Below are 24378 nucleotides of genomic sequence, written 5' to 3'. Positions count from 1 at the left end.
TAGCGCGTATTACAAGTTTTTTGTATGGGGACTCCACTTATTATTTGACTTAACTTTATTTATATACTTCTATTATATAGCAAATATAATAATACATATAATGGGTTAGTTTCAAATATCTTCTTGTAACGGTTTCAACGCTACATTTTTTTTTGTATGGGGACCCCCCTGTTTTTTAACTTTTTGTTATTTTTATAATTACCGAGCTGGATTTCAAATTTCATCCTTCTGTCAGTCAGTCAGTCAGTGCTAAAATTTACGGCTTTTTTACCTTTATATCTTTAGAACCGTTTGAGCTAGCTTCATGAAATTTGGGCTTCTAGATGTCCTTATGGATATAATAAACACACGTAGTTTTAATGTGTTTACTTTAAAGAGGTTTTGAGTCATAGAAGCGTCAAAAGTGGCACCACGTGGTTCGTGTAATATTACACTCGGCGCTGGCTAGCCAGTTCCTTTGCTTGAACTTGGCTTGGCACGCTGCCGCGTGTCTAGATAATAATAAATATAAATATTTAGAGCACAATGCGATCCTCAGATTTATAAACATTGCAGATTAATAATTTTCAGAATCCCAGGATTAGATTAATGGTGGTAATAATAGTTAAATTGACTCTACCTAATATCGACCATATCGTTAGTTAACACTAGTTATGAATAGACATCGGTATCATATCACCGTTTGATTTTCATGGCAGAGTATGGTTTGTAGCAAAAAAAAATACACTTCAGAAATCACGTAATTGTATTTGTCTCCAGAGTGTTTGGAGTACCAGATGCGGGTGATATACCCGTGCGAGGAGAGTAAGACCCTCATGGGAGACAAGGTCCGCCGCGACTACTGCAGGCACAACGCTGGCGAGCTGATCGCTGGTGGCACCGACGCGAAACTTGACGAGTTTCCTCATATGGTGATTATTACTTAAATATTATTATGCATTTAATATATTACAATATCTTTAAAGTTAATTAACTACAACAATCCTGTCAATCTTTCAAAGGTTAACTGGAAGAGTTCCCTTTAAGGGACAAGTTCGCTTTTGAACATCTTTTTATCCTGTTTTCTGTTAATTGCATGTGTTTTTAAGTACAAAAAAGAGTTTTAAAATACAATACAATACATTCACATAGAGTCTTCGGTATAAATATAATCTACTTGCTTATTTGCTGTTCCAGGTCCTGCTAGGTTATGGCAGTAACATCAGCTCAGCTACGTGGACCGACTGTGCGGGGACCCTGATCAGCGACAGATTCATCCTCACAGCTGCAACGTGCACAGCAACACGACTGTGAGTGTTCAGTCTGTGGCATGGTAAACTTAACAAATCTGACAAATCCTCATACATCTCTCATACACCAGATGATCGAAATACTTAGCCCAATGGTTAGAGTACCTTACTACGAAGCTTAAGGTTCCGGGTTCGATCCCCGGTCGGGGCAGATATTTGTATGAAAAATACGAATGTTTATAAGTTCTATGTTACACATTTCTCAATTTTTTCTTTATATCATAGAATAAAAAAAAACTATGCCTGATTCAGTCCATCCGTTTGGGAGCTGCAATATATATAGATAGGCTTTGATTGTGTACAAGGCCGTTCATGTATTAAGCTGAAATGTTCGGGTTTTTCGGGGGGCCCGACAAGCTCCGTCCAGATTGCTACCACCATTTTTATCGCTAATTCTTACAGCAGGAGATCTTGCTGTAACCAACGCTATACCAAGCTTGGTAACAATATTAATGTTTTATATATAGCGTCTATGTATAATAAACAACATATTTTTCTACTCGCGTAGTAACAATGTGCTACTAACGATATCGCTATCGGTAGTCTAATGAGGTGCATTGTGTGATCGCAACTTTGACATTTCATTGTGAAACGTTTCAAATGTTCTTTTTCGCACTGCAAATGGCGGGAATTAAAATTAAAAAAAAAAAACTTGCCATTCTATTCTATTTACTTACCTAATTATTATTAAATCGACTTTATAGATCAATTAAAATATGTTTACATAAACAATTATTGAATAATGAATACTTATCTACATTTACATAACGGTGAATAAATTAATTTTACCGTTACTATTAAAATGTAATGTATTCAATGGTGTGTGTGAAGTTCCCAATCCGCACTGGGCCCGCGTGGGAACTATGGCCCAAGCCCTCTTGTTCTGAGAGGAGGCCTGTGCCCAGCAGTGGGACGTATATAGGCTGGGAGGATTAAAATGTAATACTGCAACATTATTTAATTTGTCTGTATTCGAAAAAGTTCCCGGGTCCATGAGGTTGTAATGAGTGAAAAAAAAAATACGTTTAAAAATAGCGGGATATGTTTTGTTTTTGAAAATTTAAAGAAATAAAAGAGTTAATCACTATTTTAACGACTTTTTATCTGTGAGAATGTGTGACTGGTGAATTAAGTGACGCAGAAATGATGACGCCGCCAGAAATAAAACAGGCGGCAATGGAAGTGAGCAGTAATTTGCTACCTTTAAAGTCGAAAAATTCATTTATATTGTCCGTTATGTAAGTATTCATTATTTATTAATTGTTTATGTTTGAGCTTTAAGTCAAAAAAGTCAAAGTCAAAGTGATTTATTTGTAAACATTATGTATAACTGATTACAGTGGTGGAAAAGTTTGGCATGCAACATTATGATTTGCCGATAGGCGTACAATAATCAAAGATGAAATTAAAATTAAAACTAGGATTAAAATAAAATAAATATTTAATGTCTGTAAAAAATTTGAAATAGAAATTAAAAATTTAGAGAGCTTATTCTTAAATTCCTGCAGTGCCAGGAATCTCAAGGCAATAGGTATCTTTACGTATTTAAAAGAAGAAACTGACTCACTGACTGACTGACTGACTGACTGACTGACTTATAGATCAACGCACAGCCCAAACCGCTGGGCCTAGAAACTTGAAATTTGGTACAGGGATTCTTTTTAAGGTGTAAGTGAGCACTAAGAAAGGATTTTTAGAAATTCATGCCCTAAGGGGGTGAAATAGGGGGGTGAAGTTGATATGGAATTTTCTTATTTCTGGACTTAGAAGTATGAAAATAGGTGTAAAAGTTCTTGATTAGAATTAAAAGTTATCCGTTTAAGTGAAATGGATAAAATTCCCCCTAAAGGAGTAAAATGGGGGGTGATAAAGTTAGTATAGAAATTTTCTCATTTCTGGACTTAGAAGTATGAAAATGGTGTATAAGTTCTTGATTCATACTTATAAGTCCAGAAATGAGGAAATTTCCATACAAACTTTACCCCCAAATTTTACTCGTTTAGGGGGGAATCTTATCCATTTCACCTACACAGATAATTTTTTCATTGTTATCGAGAACTTCTATACCTATTTTCATACTTCTAAGTTCAGAAATGAGAAAATTCCATATAAATTTAACCCCCCTATTTTACCCTTTTAGGGGCAAATTTTATCCATTTCACTTACACAGATAATTTTTAATTGTAATCGAAAACTTGTATACCTATTTTTATACTTCTAAGTTCAGAAATGAGAAATTTTCCATACAAATTTGGCCCATACAGTTTCCCCAACTTGAAAACATCTACTGGGATTTAATGTCTTCGGTCATCACGCCATTGCAATCCTTATTTATAGGTAAAATTCTTCTATGTATATATGTGTGCATGTGTTCATTATGTAACAGTTATTGATAATACATGATTCTGATTTTGAATTAAATCTAATTTGGTACGTAAGTTCCTTCCTATCATTTATTTCGCCGGAGTTTGACCAGTTGCACAATAGATCGTATTCCCTATACTCAAACAGAAAACTCAACAAATCTTCCTGAAAGGAATGATATTTACTCTTTAGACCGGATAGTATACATTTTAGCATTTTTTTACAAGTCTTTACCGAGTTTTCTGCCTGGCCGTTGCTGCGCGGGTGATAAATAGGCGAGGTCAACTACTCGCTACCATTTACCTTACAAAATGATCTAAATTCGAAAGGATTGATCTTTGCATCGTTCTGCCGTGCAGATCTTAAAACGCAGTAAGTGCAAAAATGCTGTTTCGAGAAAAACGCAAAAAACTACTTCAAAGTTCGTTTTTAGGGTTTCGGAGCCAAAATGGCAAAAACGGAACCCTTATAGTTTCGCCATGTCTGTCTGTCTGTCTGTCCGTCCGCGGCTTTGCTCAGGGACTATCAATGCTAGAAATCTGTAATTTTGCACGGATATATGTAAACTATGTCGACAAAATGGTACAATAAAAAAATTCAAAAATATTTTTTTTTAGGGTAGACATAGACCATAGACAATAAAGTGGGGCTGTTTTTTTTTCTCATCCAACCCTATAGTGTGGGGAATCGTTGGATAGGTCTTTTAAAACCTTTACGGGTTTGCTAAGACGATTTTTCGATTTAATGAGTTGTTTGCGAGATATTCAACTTTAAAGTGCAAATTTTCATTAAAATAGAGCGTCCCTCCCCTCTAAAATCTAAAGCGGTGGGTGGAAAAAATTAAAAAAATTCAGGATGGTTGTTAGTATATCAAACTTTCAAGGTAAACTATAACGGCTAAAGGGTGTCCGACACGTGTTGACTTTATCTATAAAATCTGTGCTATTACTGTTGTAATATTTTTACTATAAATCTTTCAGAATACCGAATAATATGCAGTATAAAGCTTGATACTGCAATCATTTAATCGTGTTTGCAGAGTAAATTACGGTATAGTCATCATATTTGCTGCGTTTTAGTTAGAATGTAGCATTCGTTTGAAGTGCTACTGGTTTTTTTACTGCTTATTGCAAGAAAGTTTAACGTTAAAGGGCGATTCCAAAAAAAGTGGCACCTCAACCTGTCATTTAGTTTTTGAATAGAAACTATGCTCAAATTGTCGTTTTCAGAAAAAATAAAAATGTTCACAGGTAAAAACCAATCTAATACACAGAGACCAGGCCTTTTTATTAAATTTCAATTTATCAGTTTAATAACAAAAAATTGATAGTGCCAGTTTTTACTGTAACCTGTCTTGTCCAAACGCGACACTCTTCGAGTTTTAGTTCTTTACTTTATTCGTATACGTTTTTATGTTAAAAAAATATAGCGCTATATGACAACAGGAATATAACTGTATTGAAAATATATTGCAGGGATTTTATATATCATTTTTAAACAACAATATCCACGCCCGAAATTTGTCCAGCGATATTTTCACTGTTACCTGTGTGTTCACAGTACAGCGTCTCACTCACACAGATATATCATTTGTAGACCATAAATCGCGGCAAAACATTCCGTCAGTATCCATCTAATCGCCAAACAGAGCTTTTGCGGCCGTACGAATGTAGTTTTGTGGCGACAAGTGATCGAAGGCGGGAATCCGGAGTTTGTAACATGTATGTTAACTTTAACTTGTCTTGATTATTTGACGATATTGGTATGGGACGTTTTTTACTTATCTAATTAAAATGTTCTATATACTCATATCTGATTGCACTGAGAGTGAGGCATTCATATCATTAATGGTTTTTAAGTAATTGTCTAGTATACCTACTTTTCACTGTAACTTGTGTCACTTTCACTTGTAATCAGTATACAAGTTAAAGTGACTCTTGGCAGGTTAAAGTAATAAATAATTTTGAGTGGCAATTACGAATTCGCTATTCGGGTATCTTAGTACCTAAAGTTGTTGATATGCTGACTTGTTCACTTGGCGATTTTTAACAGCCGCAATATGTTCCTTGTCCCTCTCAGTTATTGTTCTTTTCGTCTGTCCGATATAGGAACTACCGCAACTACAATCAATCTTATAAACACCCGGTATGTTCGAAAGGGATCGACATCCTTGGGTGTCCTAATATGCCTCGCGACTTTGGACAAAGGTGTGTACAGACTTACACTACCTTAATGGAATACTTGCCTACAACGTCTCCAACTTTATCCGTGACTCCTGTCATATAAGACATATACGCAGGTTGCCTAGCTACATCAGGATGTTTGGTTCTACGTTTCCTTCTTGGCTGCCATTTATTTACCTCATATCCATTACACTTTAGTACCTCCTGAACATGTCTCAACTCGTCCTCAACAAATTCAGTCACAAAAATCAAATGCCCTATTTTGCAATGAGCTCGTAACGGATGAGATGTCTGGGATGGTGGTGAGACGATGCGGTCAGTTTCCTATCTGTGTGCGTCGGCTTCCTATCGACGGTAGGTATATATCAAAGAACCATCCGCTCTTGTTTTTTCCTTTACACCAGGGAAAGCTAATGTATGCCCCTCTTCCAACTCATAAGTAAAAGTACCTAATCTTTGTATATGAATGGAATTGAGATATGCCAGAAACTGTTCCACTTCAGGTTTCCCACCTTTCATAACGCACAAAACATCATCGACGTACTGCTTCCACAATTTTACATTCCACGCATGTAGATCTATTAAAGTCTCAAAATGTGCCATCCAGATATTGGCTATATCACCGGTGCCACGCGACTATCTATAAGAACGCCATCAATCTGCAGATAGTGATGTCCATCAATCTGTAGCTAGGACTCTAACATAATATCATTGTCACATAACTTCCCCCGAATCATCTCATAGCATTCTTTAAGAGGAACATTGGTGAAAAGCGACGCCACATCAAAACTCACCATAACGTCTTCCGGTTCCAACTTAATGCTGCTGAGAATTTCAAAAAATGGCGAGAATCTTTAACGTAAGATGACGTTTTCCCCACAAGCGGCCACAACATCGATGCTACGTGTTTCGCAAGGTCGTAAGTAGGAGAAGCAATTTGACTTACGATAGATCTTAAAGGCAGTTCTTTTTGTCTTGTGCACTTACGGCAACCCATATAACTTCGGCAGCTGCACGGTCTTCGGCTTGTAAAGGCGCTCAAAACCATCACCGTCAAACAGATCTTTGTAGTCTGACAACAGTCCTTATACGGCGCGTAATTCTGGCCGTAGGGTTGTACGACACTGGCTTATAGACCTGATCGTCAAAGCATAATTCAACCCCTTCGCCTCTTGATATCTACTCTTTTGTACATAATCTGTAAAATTTAACTTTAACTTGTAATGTTTTCTCTACTAACCTGCGCAATGCAACTTTAACCTGTATCTCCAAAACTTCAACACGCCACAATTTCTATATTTATATGAATTTTGCGGTGCCCTTTACAGATATGCCCCAATTGTAATATTAAAAAAATAATATTCATACTCAGTTGGTAAAACTGGCCCATTTTTTTTACACAAAACTTTAACCTGCCGGTGCCACTTTTTTTGGAATTATCCTTAAATGTATAAAATGACTGAGTCAAAATTGCATTCTCTGCAATATTTTGTAATTGGTATCATTAGGCACCATCATTATGATGAAATAAAACCAGTTGTATAGTTTTTGTTTTGTATAATAATGACATTGTTTGGGATCTGAACTTGGCAAAACCCCCGCGACATTTTCATTTCAAAATATAATATTTTAAAAATGGCTGAAACGATTTTGATGAAACATGTCTAGGAACCATCGCTAGAAAACCTGCTTTCAAATAAAAAAAAACAGCGTTTAAATAGGTTTAACCGTTTAAGAGCTACGGTGCCACAGATAGACGCACAGACACGGACAAACAGATACACAGACACACATAGCGGTCAACATTAATGGCCGCTTGCATCATATCATAAAATTGAAGACCTTTGATATAATTTTCGACCGTACATAAGTCTATGTCTATCGGAGCGTCTGGCCAATAGAAATTAAGTTTGTCTTCAATATTGTGATAATATATTATTATTAATCTGATAGACTTAGGTATGTACGGTGGAAATTTATATCACGGTCTTCAATTTTATGATATGCAATAGAGTGTACGGTTAGTGAAACCAGGGTTAAGGGGCTTGGCTTTTCCTTGGATCTGATAACTTTTTACAGCGAAAGCGTAAATATTGCCGTTTGGGAAGTATACAACATTAATATAACTTTACTACTTTCAAAGCAACCCTACACCCCCTTAAAAGGGGTTGGAGAATAAAAGTTATGTATTTTATTAATTATTCCGTTCTTTGTACCTATCTAAATCATACACTTTCATACAGAATTTAAGCTTTCTAAGACATGTTATTTTACTACTTCTGTATACAGACTTGCACCCCCTGTATAGGGGTGGGAGGGAAAAGTTTCAGATTTCTTAATTTTTTTTATTCTTTGCATGTAAATACTAGACTTCATTGACATTGGGAAGTACCCTAGATTTTTGACGAGTGTCAAAATTGACGTATTTGATATAAGGGCGCTCGTCGAAGTACCTCTGTCCATAAATATACAATCCAGCCATTAGTTAAACCAGACGAGTATATGAAAATAAACCCTTGTGCGTATTATTGTAGTTAAACGCTGTGACGATTCGTTTAGTTTAAATTGATTATACGCATTGCTCAAATTAAGCTTAGTATACTGCAAACCCCCACCTAATTACGAAAACACCTCTTCAATTCTAGGTAAAGGGTACGAGTATTTATCTTTTTTAAGGTCTTTATTTAAGGTACAAGAAAAATCGCCGGCAATTTTCAATTTTCCGTTTTCCTTTAGCACTGGTACTATAGGTGTGGCATACTCGGAAAAATTAAATGGCACTAAAATACCGAATTTAACTAAGTAGTCTGTCTATATCTGCACTAACTTATTCTTTTAAAGCAAAAGGTACCTGTCGTGACTTAAAAAACTTAGGCTTGGCGTCGGCGTTGAGATTTCGTTCCACTTCGAGTTTGTTAAAACAACCTAATTCATCTTTCCAAATGTCTGGATATTTATTTAAAAGATCTCGGATCACTGTTACATGTTTACCGACAGACGTGATTTTATGGTTGGCGGAAGATATAAACTTAAATTTGGTCATAAAATTACGTCCTAATAGAGGGGGGGCACCGTTGACAATGACAGAAAATCTCATTATTTTTGTTAGATTTTTATAGAAAACTTTAACTTCAAACTAGTGATTTGGTGGCCAGTATAAAAACACATCTTTAAATCACTTTTAATCAGGGCAAATGAATAAAATTATTGTTTATACATAACCTCGGACATAACCGAGACGCCAGAACCAGTATCTTTTTATTTTATTTTATTCGACTGGATGGCAAACGAGCATGCAAAAGTATTACGAGAATCTCAGGTAGTAAGTTCAAGCGATTTTATTGAGAGGTCGGTTCTGATTATTCGGTCTCCCTGGCCTACACTTCCCTGGAGTCGGAGAGAAGAACCCGGAGCGAAGAGGGCTACTGGCCACAGCAGGGGCCTGGTCCAGCTGAGCGGTCGTCGGTGCCGAGGTCAAAAGGGGGCTTAGGGCGGCAGGACGAGCAGCCTGGACAGTTTTCCACGCCGGAACGATCAGGGTCTTGGACGAGCCAGGAAGGATATGCAGAGCTCCGGAAATTAAGGCCGTCAGCGCTTAGTGTCAGGTTAGGGCGTAAAGGAGCCGCCTGTGCCGTGAGAGTTGTAGCCGAACGGAGCTTTGAAAGCTGTAGCCGTACGGACCTTGTGAAAGTTGAAGCCTTACGGAGCTGTGAAGGCTGTAGCCGTACGGAGCTGCCCAAGTCTTGGGCGTATGGAGCTTTCGAGGGAGCTGTTTAGTGTAGTGTGAGCTGTTGAATGTTGCAGGGTTTTTCGAAATGTACTTAGTGTGACGGTTTGGAAGAAGGTATTTTTTTTAGGGGGGTTTAGGATTGGTCCATAGTCTTTGATGGGGACATGAGATCGGGGCAGGGGCCTTCTAACGATCTATGTGTGGGACTAGGCTATTGAAGTGTACTGGGAGGCCTAGATATTCAAATCGATTAAGCCCATATTATGACCTATACTCTAGTCAACGAGAAGATTTGTTGTATGGAGACTTACGAAAAATTCTCCCGCCTATGAAACTCGGCACATGATGAAAATAGATAATACACATTATAATTATACAATAATCCAACAACTTTTTTTACGAGAAGTTAGGTATTTTTACCTAAATATGAAAATCGTTTTTAGCTCTCTGTGAAAAATTCCTCAGTCTGAAATTCTTTCTGTATACGTACCTATGTACTACTTAGAATATGTATGTAAAATAATCCAATTGTTTTTCGACTTCAGAGATACCGCAAATTTAACTTTTAACATTTTGCACTGTAACTTCTACTGAAAAATTGCTCTGCTGATTTTTATTTTTTAATATGCTTTTATATTTTCAAATACATAGCTTATCTCAGTTATCCAAAAGTTTTTCATTTTGAAACAGGTTTTTTTTTTGCTTAATTACGTAATTTCTTGTATATGTATTGGTCATTTGATTATATATTAAAACAGATTTATCAATTATACAACAAATTTTCAAACATTCATTATGGGTAAGGCCGCGAATTTTGACCAATGTGACATAGAAATAACATAAAAAAAATACGTGACGTTACCATAAAACGTAACGTAAATTTTTATAAAGCCTAGATCATACTGGTAAATATTCTCATTAGATAACGTATCTATGAAAAAAAAATACATGTCATATAATAAAGTGAAGTTTTATTTTTACTACAACTTTTGTTTATTTTTTTTATAAAAAGTTGTTGTTGATAGACATAACATTTTAATTATACATTTTTTTATCCTAAAATTGACACCCATTGTTCCACACACAAACATATACAAATTATCTATCTATTATAGTTTCTGACGATACTGATACTAAACCTGTCCTACTTATATGGGATCTATACCTAGAGCTAAAACATGAGAATGTGGAAGTACCCTCTAGTTGACAAACATCTTTCCAAAAGTGTCTCTTTACATGCCTCTATAACACTGACAATAAGGTGCACATTTATAAGCATAATGAATTTGGATAAGTGGTTTTTTTTATTCGACTGGATGGAAAACGAGCAAGTGGGTCTCCTAATGGTAAGAGATCACCACCAGGGGTATTGCAGACGCGTTGCCAACCTAGAGGCCTAAGATGGGATACCTCACGTGCCAGTAATTTCACCGGCTGTCTTACTCTCCACGCTGAAACACAACAGTGCAAGCACGCATGCACGCAAGCAAGATGGTGGTAACAATCCGGGCGGACCTTGCACAAGGTCCTACCACCTGGTTGTGAGCATGCTTGTGACTTCGACTGTACAAGCTATTAAATACCTCAAAGAAATGGCCAAAACTATAGCAATTTAGTATTTTGTCTAAAACTTTATATTTTGCTATGTAAATCAATACATCTAACTCTTAAGGGGAAGAGCGCTGCTTATTCTAAATCACAGGTTTTACCAATTTAGGAAGTAGTGTCTTAGTTAAGTGGACAATGTAAAAAGATGTTTTTGGAAATAAATTATTATGATTATTAAGCTTGGGTAACAAATGAACTAAGTAGGTAAGTGAATCTCTCCGTTTGTCTCTCACTTTAAATATGCTATGCATGTAAGCAGGACGTGAACACAGAACTCGCCACAATTCTCTTGTGCCGATCCTTGCACCTACAGATTCAAATTTACTTAACTTCAAAATATCCATCTAACTAACTTACTGTGCAGTCATTGGAAACCTAATAATAAACTAGTGTAAGTTAGAATTTTTCTGTGTGAACTTCCCTTTACCACATTTTTTCGTAACGTTATGTAAAAAATACGTAGCATTTTGTAAAAATGTAACGTAATCGTAACGAAAGTATTTTAAACAAAAAATCGTTTCTCATGGTGAAATAACGACATTTTGAATATAATAATACATGCCACTTGCGTGGAAAAGATTACCCTATCGTATGAAAAACAACCAGTTAAAAATAATCACTATTTACCCTTAAAATCGAACAAGCACTTTCGACGTTTTTTCGAAAAAAAATCTCCGCGTCACTTTTGATGGCTGTTTGTCAACAAACTGATTAGATTTATTTATCTCATCGGTGTTGCCCTATTAGAGTATTAGTTGCCAGTGTACAAAAACAAATTTCTACCCAAATTGGCGTTAAAACTAGCTTTATAAAGCGTCACCTAAGTATTCGTTACGAAAACGTGGAATTTTGGCACGTGAAAAGAAATAAATATAAAACTAGAAAATTATTTGATTATCATGATTCCGCAATCGGGAGAACTATCGTTATATCATTAAGTTTTGTTTAAACAAAATCATGATCATGAGAAGTTAAAAAGCATGAAAATAATAAGGTATTAAGTACTCGTGGTCAAAAAAAATAGTCAACTTTCGTTACGTTTTGGACGGAAATATATTTTTATTATTTTTTTAATACGGTTTAAATCAATTATCTCATTTGCGACCTTGAGAATTTATATCGTGTAATATAATAAAAAAAAATGAAACCTCTAGGTGTTATCAGTTTTTTTTTATCAGCGTTCCAAATTTGAAACGTCCAAATTGGTCAAAATTCGCGGCCTTACCCTTATACTTTTAAGGATATACTATACGCAGACGAGATGTAGTTCCCGGGCTAAACTCAGCGATACGTTCTTATTACCACTCACGTAAGGTTGAAATTGTGACAAAAGGAAGTCGCCTGTCAGTAGCGAGTTTTTCATTACCCTATGGAACAAGAAAGTAGGTAGGTATATTTCGAAATAAAACATCATATTAGTTTCTGAAATAATCATTTTTGCCAGTAAAAGAGGACTATTAGCTAACTGGATCATTGGACCTTATACGGTCTGTAATAAAGTCAATTTTCCTGTGATGTCACATACTTTTCGATACTTTAGCTACTACGATACTAAATGCCCCGAAGCCCTCTGCTTTCCCGCGCTCCCGCCCGGTCGCTGCTAAACGGCGGGAATACTATTAGTATTAGCAATGATTGATATTTTAAAAACTTGGTATTTAGTTGAATTTCAATTGGGTTATTGAAAAATCTATTACAATAGAGCGATCCCTGACTAAGAAACCTAATAAATTTACCTGAGCAATTATTCACACGACGTAATTACGTAAAAATAAGAATTATAATATTGTAAAGGAAAATAAAAGGAAAATAGGGAGCCGTGGTGGCCTAGTGGTTTGACCTATCGCCTCTCAAGCAGAGGGTCGTGGGTTCAAACCCCGGCTCGCACCTCTGAGTTTTTCGAAATTCATGTGCGGAATTACATTTGAAATTTACCACGAGCTATGCGGTGAAGGAAAACATCGTGAGGAAACCTGCACAAACCTGCGAAGCAATTCAATGGTGCGTGTGAAGTTCCCAATCCGCACTGGGCCCGCGTGGGAACTATGGCCCAAGCCCTCTTGTTCTGAGAGGAGGCCTGTGCCCAGCAGTGGGACGTATATAGGCTGGGATGATGATGATGATGAAAGGAAAATAATATATTGTATATATTATTAAAGCTATTTATTTAAGTAAATAAAGGCATATTAAAAAATAAAAATCAGCAGAGCAATTTTTCAGTAGAAGTTACAGTGCAAAATGTTAAAAGTTAAATTTGCGGTATCTCTGAAGTCGAAAAACAATTGGATTCTTTTACATACATATTCTAAGTAGTACATAGGTACGCATACAGAAAAAATTTCAGACTGAGGAATTTTTCACAGAGAGCTAAAAACGATTTTCATATTTAGGTAAAAATACCTAACTTCTCGTAAAAAAAGTTGTTGGATTATTGTATAATTATAATGTGTATTATCTATTTTCATCATGTGCCAAGTTTCATAGGCGGGAAAATTAATCGGGTTACAAAACCTTCGTTGGTCGGAGTACTAAAGGTCTTATTCAAAAGGGTCCCCTTGTGCTCGGATATTTATCCTAGGTGGGTCGTTTTTCGCAGTTTGGCGACTGACTACTCATATTACCTACTTGACATTGTTTACTTTAATGAAATTACACAACAAATATCATTTTATAACCTTAACTTTCTGAAACTAAGCATTTTCGTACTTTGCGGCATAGTAAAATTGAGTGCGGTTAATGTACATCCATGCCATGATAAAACTCGACCAATTTTGTACGTTCTTAAAAGGGGTTGGAGAATAAAAGTTATGTATTTTATTAATTATTCCGTTCTTTGTACCTATCTAAATCATACACTTTACACAGAATTTTAGCTTTCTAAGACATGTTATTTTACTACTTCTGTATACAGACTTGCACCCCCTGTATAGGGGTGGGAGGGAAAAGTTTCAGATTTCTTAATTTTTTTATTTTTTGCATGTAAATACTAGACTTCATTGACATTGGGAAGTACCCTAGATTTTTGACGAGTGTCAAAATTGACGTATTTAGGGTATCAATAACAACTAAAGTATTAAAGTTAGATCAACGAAACTTGGTGTGTTTAATAACACCCTAGCCACATCTTTTGCTGTAAATTTGGGCTCTCTGGTGTTAACTAGGACGATGTTATGAGGGTTTGAAAATACGACGAAAATTCACAGAACTCATCATAGGTGAAAAATACAATAGTGTACGGTAAAGGTACTATCCTCTGTGAAAATCGCAGTACAAAGTTAAAAAAAAAACATTAATTTACAAACTAAAACGCAATATTGCAGCCCGAAATTGGAAAAAAAATAATTCAGTTTTGATATAAGGGCGCTCGTCGAAGTACGTCTGTCCATAAATATTAAACATTAAGTAGAAAATAACTTAATTTGGTCCTGGCGCTTCGCCGGCCGCTGCCGCGGCACGCTCGCTACGCTCGCTCGGCTCGCGCATTGTGGTCACAATTGGACCTAACACAAATCTATGGTCATTCGATTCAAATGGATTCCGATTACGACGTCGTACAATAACAGGTCGTACATTGACTGGCCGAGCAAAATCCGGTCGCCCTAAAATGCACGACTATGTTATTGTACAGTCAACGTCATAAATAAGTGATAATTTCTGTACCTTTTCGCTTTTTCGCAATTTCGTATGGCTTCTCAAACATGACGTTAAAGTGACAAGGTACAAAAGTGATTACTTATTTATGACGTTGACTGTACGACGTGATAATCAGAACCCAAAATGGATACGTGTTATCAGGTCGTACGCTGCTGGATGACCATTATTGGTTGAGCTTACAGTCCCCGTAAAATTAAACGTATCAGAGGGTCCTTAATACTAGACGATCACATTTATTTAGATATCTTATACTCGTAAGGTCCAACGTAATGATACTTACTTGGAATTTTGTCTTTAGGAATAAACTTTCCAAGGAATTTTGATGTGGCAAAATCTGATTGGGCAAAAAGTTTTTACCACTTTGTTCGTCTGAGTGTGCGTGTATTGTTGTACATAGTTTTTAGGGTTCCGTAGCCAAAATGGCAAAAACGGAACCCTTATAGTTTCGCCATGTCTGTCTGCCTGTCTATCTGTCTGTCTGTCCGTCCGCGGCTTTGCTCAGGGATTATCAATGATAGAATGAAAGCTGTAATTTTGCACGAATATATATGTAAACTATGCCAACAAAAGAGTATAATAAAAAAAATCGTTTTTTTTTTTACAATATTCCCGGACCCATAGACGTAAAATGGGGGTGTTTTTTTTTTTTCTCTCATCCAACCTTGTAATGTGATGTATCGTTGGATATGTCTTTTAAAACCATTACAGGGTTGCTTGAACGATTTTTCGATTCAGTGATTTGTTTGTAAAATTTTCATTAAAATCGAGCGTAACCTCTGAAATCTAAACCGGTGGGTGGGAAAATTTGATTTTTTTTTGGATGGTAGTAAGTGTATATCAAACTTACAAGGAAAACTATAACGGTAAAGTTTTCTTGAGAATAATCAGTACTTTAAGAGTAAATAGCAGCATAAGGTATAAAATACGAGGGCTGCACTGAAAGTTTCGGGAATCCAAATTTTAGAAACTTAATTTTGGCACATAATTATTATATACCTTTTTTTAATCTCTAAAAAGTTTCAGTATCTTAAAACACTGGCGACATAGAAAAAAAAGTAATGGTTCGGTTTCAATTGTTTTTTGAAGTCGTCGAGTCGCAGGTGAAAATGGAATTGTCCCGTGAAAACTTAACTAAACTAACTAATTTGGCTCAGGGACCCAAAGAGGGTCTTGGCCTCCGAAACGAGAGCACGCCATCTGTCCCGATCGTGCGCAGCCTCTTGCCAGTCGTCGACTTGGAGACGTCGCAGATCCGCCTGGACACTGTCCTCCCAGCGGTACCTGGGTCGCCCAACCGGGCGGCGACCAGCCGGTCGTCCCACGTACGCTCTTTTGGCAGCCCGATCCTCTCCCATTCGTAGTAGGTGGCCGAACCAGCGAAGTCTGTGTGACTTTGTTACGCCGATGATGAAAACTTAAGAGCTATGATTTATTATGACTTTAAAAGTGGATTAACACAAAAACAATGTGGAGACCGGATGATTGCTGCTACTAGTAATGAAGCACCTTCAAAGACTACAATATACAGGTGGTATTCAGATTTTAAACGCGACCGTGTATCACTCACGGACGACGTGCGTGAAGGTCGACCAAAATCGGCCGTCACTCAAGAAAACATCGATGCTGTGCGTCAAATGATAAAAGAAGATGTGACATACCGGGAAATTCAAGAGTGCTTGAATATTGGAATGAGTCAGATACAAATTATTTTACGGGAAGAATTGGGCGTGCGAAAGTTGTTTTCCCGCTGGATCCTTCATTTATTATCTGACGAGCAAAAAGCGACTCGTGACAATTGGTGCCGCAAAACTTTGAATAAATTCAACGGAGGAGGCTCTTAACGCAGTTTTTAGTGTCGTATCGGGTGACGAGTCATGGATATATGCATATGAGCCTGAATCGAAAAACCAGTCTCGACTTTGGGTCTATGAAGAGGAGCTCAAGCCGACAAAAGTTATTCGCTCTCGCAGCACGGCCAAGAAGATGGTGGCCACGTTTGTCTCCAAATCGGGTCATGTAGGTACTATTCCTCTCGACGTTCGTAGAACGGTCAATGCCGATTGGTACACAACTATTTGTTTGCCGAGTATCTTTCATGAACTCTGTTGAAGTGGGACTTGGGACACGTAATCAAACTACAGAGTTCGGTACAAGACTGCCTGCTCATTTTTTCAAAATGTACCCACATGCATAATATTCTACAAACTCCAAAAAATAACTCTAATCGCCGCATCATCCTTCACCACGACAATGCCAGCTTCCACACCGCTCGGACAACAACTGAGTATATCTGAACGGTGAAAACGTTGAACTCCTGGACCATCCTCCATACAGCCCCGACCTAAGCTCCAACGACTTTTTCACATTCCCCAAAATCAAGGATAAGTTGCGTGGTCAGCGGTTTCAGACGCCAAAAGAAGCAGTGGAGGCCTTTATAAAGGCCATTTTATCGACCCCTACTTCAGCGATCAATAAGTGCTTTAAAGACTGGTTTGAACGCATGAAAAAGTGCATAAAATATAAGGGCGAATACTTTGAGAAACAATAAAAATACTTTTATCCAATTTAACTGCTTATTTTTATCTATTCCCGAAACTTTCAGTGTGACCCTCGTATACTTAAACTTGGAATATTCCGTACAAAATTCGAAATCCTTAAAAAAATATTACTTAATTTTTTCGTAATGGCTACGGAACCCTATTTCGGTCATGTCCGACACGCTCTTGGCCGGTTTTCTTTTCTAAACACTATAAGGGCCCTACGCTAGCTGACGCGGTTTGCACTGCGCGGGTGGCCGCCTGTTGAACAACAGTACGAGCAGCGCTAACTGCGCGCGTCGCGTGCGTGGGATTGTACCTGCGCCCGCCCGCAGGCTGCGCCCGGGCCAGCTAGCGTAGGCCCTAAGACGTAAGTGTCGCGAACGTGAGGTAGCAGAGTAGCGAGGTAAAAGATTACAGGTTCATTGACATGGAACTCCGCAAAGTACCGCCTTAATAAATCAATTTATTCTTTCTAGAGGTCTCCTACAGTTTGCCTCCGTGGGTTCTCTCAAACGCCCAAACAACGTGGAAGCCGGGCAGGTGTATCAGATCAAACGCATCATCAGGCACCCTGACTACACTTCGTATTGGAATAATAACATTGCTCTTCTTGAAACTGATTCGTAAGTACTTTTAGCGGACTACCCGAAGTGTAGTCCGTATTGTATCTTATTGTAGTACTGTATTGTATTATAGGTATATTTTTACTCTTTATTGTAGGTACACTAGCGGCCCGCCCCGGCTACGTACGGTTATTTAACAAAAAAACAGAAATCATAAATTTTAACACACATACACATGCACCCACACACCTATACCCTGCATCGGGTTAAACAAAAGAAGAATTTTAAAGAAAATTACCTACAACACAGACGTGTGGACTCACCTTTACACGCGCGTCTGTACCAACCCTCATTCCATAACTTTCTTTACTCTTTTACACTCACCTTTCACCTCATTCAAATTTTCATTCATCTACTCACTCACATGGCGACACACCACCGCGCGCGACCTTTATAGCCTGGTCATTCTACAGTTTTTTTTGGAAATAATTCGATATAAGGCTAATTTTTTGCATACGGCTTTTACGTGTTATTTTAAGAACCTGTAGATGGTAAAATAAATTGTACCCTAAAATAGGTGATTTTTTTATGAGCAAAAATTTTATCAGTAGGTAAATTTAATGTCCAAAAATATATGTTTGAATAATTCAGTTTTTAGACCCGCAAGCTGAATCCATCAATATATCTAACAGGAAATAAAAAAAAAACTATATTCTTTTTGTTCTAACATGATTCAAATGACAGATGCCAAACTGACGGAACTAGAGTCCCTCCTACTGTTACGCAAACAACCTACCCGTGACATGAAACTATATTAAAAATGAAAATACTTATTATGTACTCAGTAATATGTATATGCATTAAACCATTCATGTTGCATACAGTTTTTTTAAGCAATCAAATAAAAACTACCAATCAGGTAAGAAAAAAAAACTTGAGATGGTGTTTTTTGCCAAAAGTTTTCAGTAAATATTTTTTTTATATTTTTTTGTAAATAATGAATGTTATGAGCTTTAATTTGAGATATTAAACATTGAAATCGGTCTATTACTTAAGATTGTAGAATTTTTGGAAATATTTTTTAATGAAATTTGTGCTCACATTTAAACTTTCATATTTCGTTAAATATGATAGGTATCGGTGTCGGATTTTTTTTAAAATACTTGTTATGTACTCAGTAATATGTACATGCATTAAACCATTCATGTTGCATACAGTTTTTTTAAGCAATCAAGTAAAAACTACAAATCAGGTAAGAAAAAAAAACTTAAGATGGCGTTTTTTGACAAAAGTTTTTTGTAAATATTTTTTTTGTATTTTTTTATAAATAACGTTTATAATAGGCTCTCATTTGAGATATTAAACATTGAAATCGGTTTATTACTTTAGCTTGTAGAATTTTTTGAAATATTTTTTAAAGAAGTGGCGCCATCTCTGTTCCTAAGGGGTGAAACTTCCGCTGCTGCGAGTCAAATCACTCAGTTTAGTCTGTACTATCACTGTGCAAAGCGGCTTGCTTTCTTCACGAAGTGCAGCATCCGGCCAAAAAATGGCCTTAACAAGTATGACTACTAAATATGTTGTATTTTTTAAAGTATTAACCTTAGCGGTCCCCCGACACCGACAACGCTTAGATAAAAAAATATTACTAGATACTTTATACTAAATTAACTTAGGCTAATTTTGCGGGAAATCAGCATAGTCCCCGCGGGATAGAGATAAACGAATTGTTCGCAGATGAAGTCGCGGGCAACAGCTAGGTAGCGCATAATTATTTTTTACTTTTTAATTGTCTTTTCAAGCAGTGTTTTTTTCGGGCGTTTTTATTTTTATTTTTGCTGGCGTTTTTTAAGTCGGGGGGTTTTAAAATTTTAAATTTAAGTTTTTATTTCATGTTTTTTAAACTTTGATATATATATTTTTAAACTGTACTAGTGTGTTGGATATCCTGGCTGCAGCATCAGCTCATCGTGTTGTTACCATTGCATTGTATGTAGAATCAAATGCTGATCAAAAGGAATCAAACACGACATATCTGCTATTATTTTTCCAAGAGTATACTAGTGTGCTGGATATCCTGGCTGCAGCATCAGCTCGTCGTGTTGCCACCACTGCATTGTATGTAGAATCAATTACTGATCAAAACGAATCCAATCACGACATATGTGCTATTATTTTTTATAGAGTGTACTAGTGTGCTGGATATCCTGGCTGCAGCATCAGCTCATCGTGTTGCCACCGTTGCATTGTATGTAGAATCAAATACTGATCAAAAGGAATTAAACACGACATATCTGCTATTATTTTTTCAAGAGTATACCTACTGGTGTGCTGAATATCCTGGCTGCAGCATCAGCTCGTCGTGTTGCCACCACTGCATTGTATGTAGAATCAATTACTGAACAAAACGAATCCAAACACGACATATGTGCTATTATTTTGTTATAGAGTGTACTATTGTGCTGGATATCCTGGCTGCAGCATCAGCTCATCCTGTTACCACCATTGCATTGTTTGTAGAATCAAATACTGATCAAAACGATCCCAAACACGATATATCTGCTATAGTTTTATTAAGAGTGTACCTACTAGTGTTCTGGATATCCTGGCTGCAGCATCAGGCCGAGAATTACATAATCTTGCAGAGCTATATAGCATACATGGGTGTTTCAAATTTTAGGTCCCAAATATGTTTGAAAGTAAAGTAAATATCCATTATGCGTCTAAGATTCCTACCGCAGCGAACAAAAGAGCTGACGATCTTGAAATGGCTGAACCGATTTTGATAAATCATGTCTAAGATCCATCGCTAGAAAACTAGCTTTCAAATAAAAAAAACGCAGTCAAATCGGTCCACCCGTTTAAGAGCTACGGTGCCACAGACAGACACACAGACACACACACATAGCGGTCAAACTTATAACACCCCTCTTTTTCGTCGGGGGTTAAAAATAGTTCGCGACAAGATTTTGCACCAGAAAGTAACTACATAAGTAATATAAGAACCAGTTATCTTTATTCTGTGTTTAATTTATCAGAAATTGGCTTACTTTTGTAATTATACGTACCATCAACATCATTTATCACAATAAAATTTCGTAAAGTCCGTCTACTATGTACAAGGCAAGTCCGTCATATCACAGTCCGCCGGACTTCCCTTGAATCAGAAGTTACCAACTGTTTTTACGATTTCAATATTATTAAGATTTCATAAGGCATTTTGATCTTGAAACTAGTACGGAAATGTGTTCCTCACCCTCAGCACTATGCTGTGGCACTATGTCACCGAAAATATAAATTAAAAATACCTATCAAATAAATAAATAATCAAATAAAAGGTAAAAAAAAAATGAAGTATGCCGGCGGTCTTGGCCACATTGACCTTAATTCAAACGCGTCGAAACACGATCAAGCGGCGCGTCAAACAACAAAAATATGAAATTTCATCAAACAACCACTCTCCCCTCCCCCTTTTAACCCCCCCCCCCCCCCCTTAGGCCGGTAAAGCACCCGCAACCCTAATAATGCTGTAGGTGTCCATGGGCGGCGGTGATCGCTTACCATCAGGTGACCCGGATGCTCGTTTACCATTATTATTATAAAAAAAAATGATAAAAAAAACAAGCTCCAAACCCGTTAATGTTTGACAAACTGTTCAAACTAGCTTTGTTTAACGATCAAAATGGTTTGAGTCAAACAAACCAAACCTTACGTGTTTAACTTTAACTATGCTGCTTCCTCCTTAGGATCCACCTGAGCCAGTCGATAGTGCCGGCCTGTCTGGACGTGTTCGGCGGAGACCGCGACAGGGCGGTCGTGACCGGATGGGGTTGGACAACACGTGGACGCGACCTTGCGGATACGCTGCAGAAGGTACAATGTTGCTCAACGCGATACTAGGTTAAGCCCGCGGCTTTTCCCTCGCAGTAGATTTGTAGGGACACATCGAGACTCATTAGAACATTGGAACATTGTGTAGTAGTGGGGATAGTTGGGTTTGTATGATTTATGTGTGTTCTCACAGTGTGGTGGTGGAGGAACTGCATGAACACACATTTTTTTTATTATTATTTAATAAAGCCTGTTGCATAGACTTAGGTATCGTCAGATCGCAGGATAGCCTCACAATTTATTCCAGTGCTGCTAGAGCAAGACAGAGACCTGAATAGCCGAAATGTGAGTAAAGAACAGTGGGCAGTTTACTTTGCCCGACTGGAAGGGACCGAGCAGTACCCCAGATCTTCTTGTTTTGTCTCTTTATGACACCGTGATGTCTACCATCATCGGGTTTTAGTTTTTTTTTAATAATTTTTATATTCCATGAAATTCCCAATTCGTACACTTGCAGGTGACACTGACGAAGTTCACAGACACAGAGTGCCGCGCCGCCCGATACGGGCGCTACTTCAACAACACGGAGCATGTCTGCTACGGAGACTACAACAGCACCGCTGGACCTTGCTGGGTATAGTCCATTTAGTAGCGTCCATAGTAACGTTAACAAGCCCTACTATTCATCATCCCAGCCTATATACGTCCCAACTCCCACTGCTGGACACAGGCCTCCTCTCAGAACAAGAGGGCTTGGGCCATAGTTCCCACGCGGGCCCAGTGCGGATTGGGAACTTCGCACGCACCATTGAATCGCTTTGCAGGTTTGTGCAGGTTTCCTCACGATGTTTTCCTTCACCGCAAACTAAGCTCGTGGTAAATTTCAAATGTAATTCCGCACAAGAATTTCGAAAAACTCAATGGTGCGAGCCGGGGTTCGAACCCACGACACTCTGCTTGAGAGGCGATAGGTCAAACCACTAGGCCACCACGGCTTCAATAGCCCTACTATTAGCTGCTATATAAAGAAAATTTACCGTTATCTAGTTTGGGTAACTTTACCATAATGTTAATTTATCAAGTAAGTAACGCAATCATTTTAATACCGGTACAAGGTATTTTTACGATTTTATAATATACTAGCGACCCGCCCCGGCTTCGCACGGGCAAAGGAAGAAAAAACGGCCAAGGGCGAGTCGGACTCGTACGAAGGGTTCCGTACCTATACAACATTATACATTAAGTAAGTAAGTAAGTAAAGCGGTCCCCCGACACCGACGACGCTTAGATAAAAAAAATATTACTAGGTACTTATACTAAATTAACTTGGGCTAATTTTGCGGGAAATCAGCATAGTCCCCGCGGGATACGGATAAACGAATTCTTCGCAGATGAAGTCGCGGGCAACAGCTAGGTAGTGCATAATTATTTTTTACATTTTAGTTGTCTTATTTGGCGGCGTTTTATTATTTCATGTTTTTTAAACTAGTATTTTTTTTAAGTGTACTAGTGTGTTGGATATCCTGGCTGCAGCATCAGCTCATCGTGTTGTTACCATTGCATTGTGTGTAGAATCAAATACTGATCAAAAGGAATCAAACCCGACATATCTGCTATTATTTTTTCAAGAGTATACTGGTGTGCTGGATATCCTGGCTGCAGCATCAGGACAAGCATTCCATTATCTTGCATAGTTATATAGCATACATGGGTGTTTCAAATGTTAGGTCCCAAATATGTTTGAAAGTAAATTAAATACCCATTATGCGTCTAAGATTCCTACCGCAGCGAACAAAAGAGAAGAGATCTTGAAACGGCTGAACCCATTTTGATAAAAAGTGTCTAAGAACCATCGCTAGAAAACAAGCTTTTAAATAAAAAAAAACCGCATTCAAATCGGTCCACCCGTTTAAGAGCTACGGTGCCACAGACAGACACACAGACACACATAGCGGTCAAACTCATAACACCCCTCTTTTTGCGTCGGGGGTTAAAAATTTAATAAACCCCTAGTATGGCGTATCTAAACATTGCGCGGCAGGTCATGAGTTTTAGAATAATAAGAAAACTAGATGTTTTCTATCGCGTATATATATGCGTTACATGTTTTTCATCACACTTGCTCGTAAACAGTGTCGTAACATGCAGGCTACCTTGGTTGCAACCCCCCAAATAAAACCCTCGACCTTAATGTGCTTGTCATGAAACCCGTGGTCGGTCGCATGAGTCATTGCCCGTACTAATGTTCATGTCATGAAGCCCGCGGTCGGTCAATGAGTTTGTTACTGCATGGCGTGCTGCTGCTCCGTGCGCGCGCTGCACACGCACGCCATGCACATGCTGCGGATTGCCTCTAATGAGCGCAATCAGCGGTATCGACCATTTTTGATAAAATATTAGTTTTTCTTTTACAAATATACAATTGTACTCGCAAATGTGATGAAAAACATTGTATGTCGCACGGGCGGTACTAGAATTACGAACATCGACTCATTAAAGCCCTCAGTCTTCGATTTCAGGCTTCTAATAGACTGTCGTTCGTAATTCCTTATTTACCGCCCTTAAGACACAATGTACTATAAAATATTATGTATTTGTTATAGTATAACATGCTCA

General features: G+C 37.7%; 2 protein-coding genes across 2 annotated transcripts in view; one reads left to right on the top strand and one right to left on the bottom strand.

Moving 5' to 3' along the window:
- The window catches only part of LOC141443028 (granzyme B(G,H)-like), a 43969-nt gene extending 19597 nt beyond the window's left edge, over nucleotides 1-24372 (top strand). The window contains exons 5-9 of the mRNA XM_074108247.1: nucleotides 760-911; nucleotides 1177-1289; nucleotides 17845-17991; nucleotides 21678-21804; nucleotides 22280-24372. Coding sequence (XP_073964348.1) covers nucleotides 760-911; nucleotides 1177-1289; nucleotides 17845-17991; nucleotides 21678-21804; nucleotides 22280-22402 — 662 coding nt within the window. The 3' untranslated portion in view covers nucleotides 22403-24372. The remainder of the gene's footprint in view (nucleotides 1-759; nucleotides 912-1176; nucleotides 1290-17844; nucleotides 17992-21677; nucleotides 21805-22279) is intronic.
- LOC141443003 (prostasin-like) overlaps nucleotides 1-24378 on the bottom strand; it is a 431412-nt gene that overhangs the window by 186174 nt on the left and 220860 nt on the right. The window lies entirely within an intron of this gene.

Source organism: Choristoneura fumiferana, chromosome 26, assembly GCF_025370935.1.
Source record: "Choristoneura fumiferana chromosome 26, NRCan_CFum_1, whole genome shotgun sequence".
Classification (NCBI taxonomy): domain Eukaryota; kingdom Metazoa; phylum Arthropoda; class Insecta; order Lepidoptera; family Tortricidae; genus Choristoneura; species Choristoneura fumiferana.
This window is presented reverse-complemented; position numbering and strand designations above follow the sequence as displayed.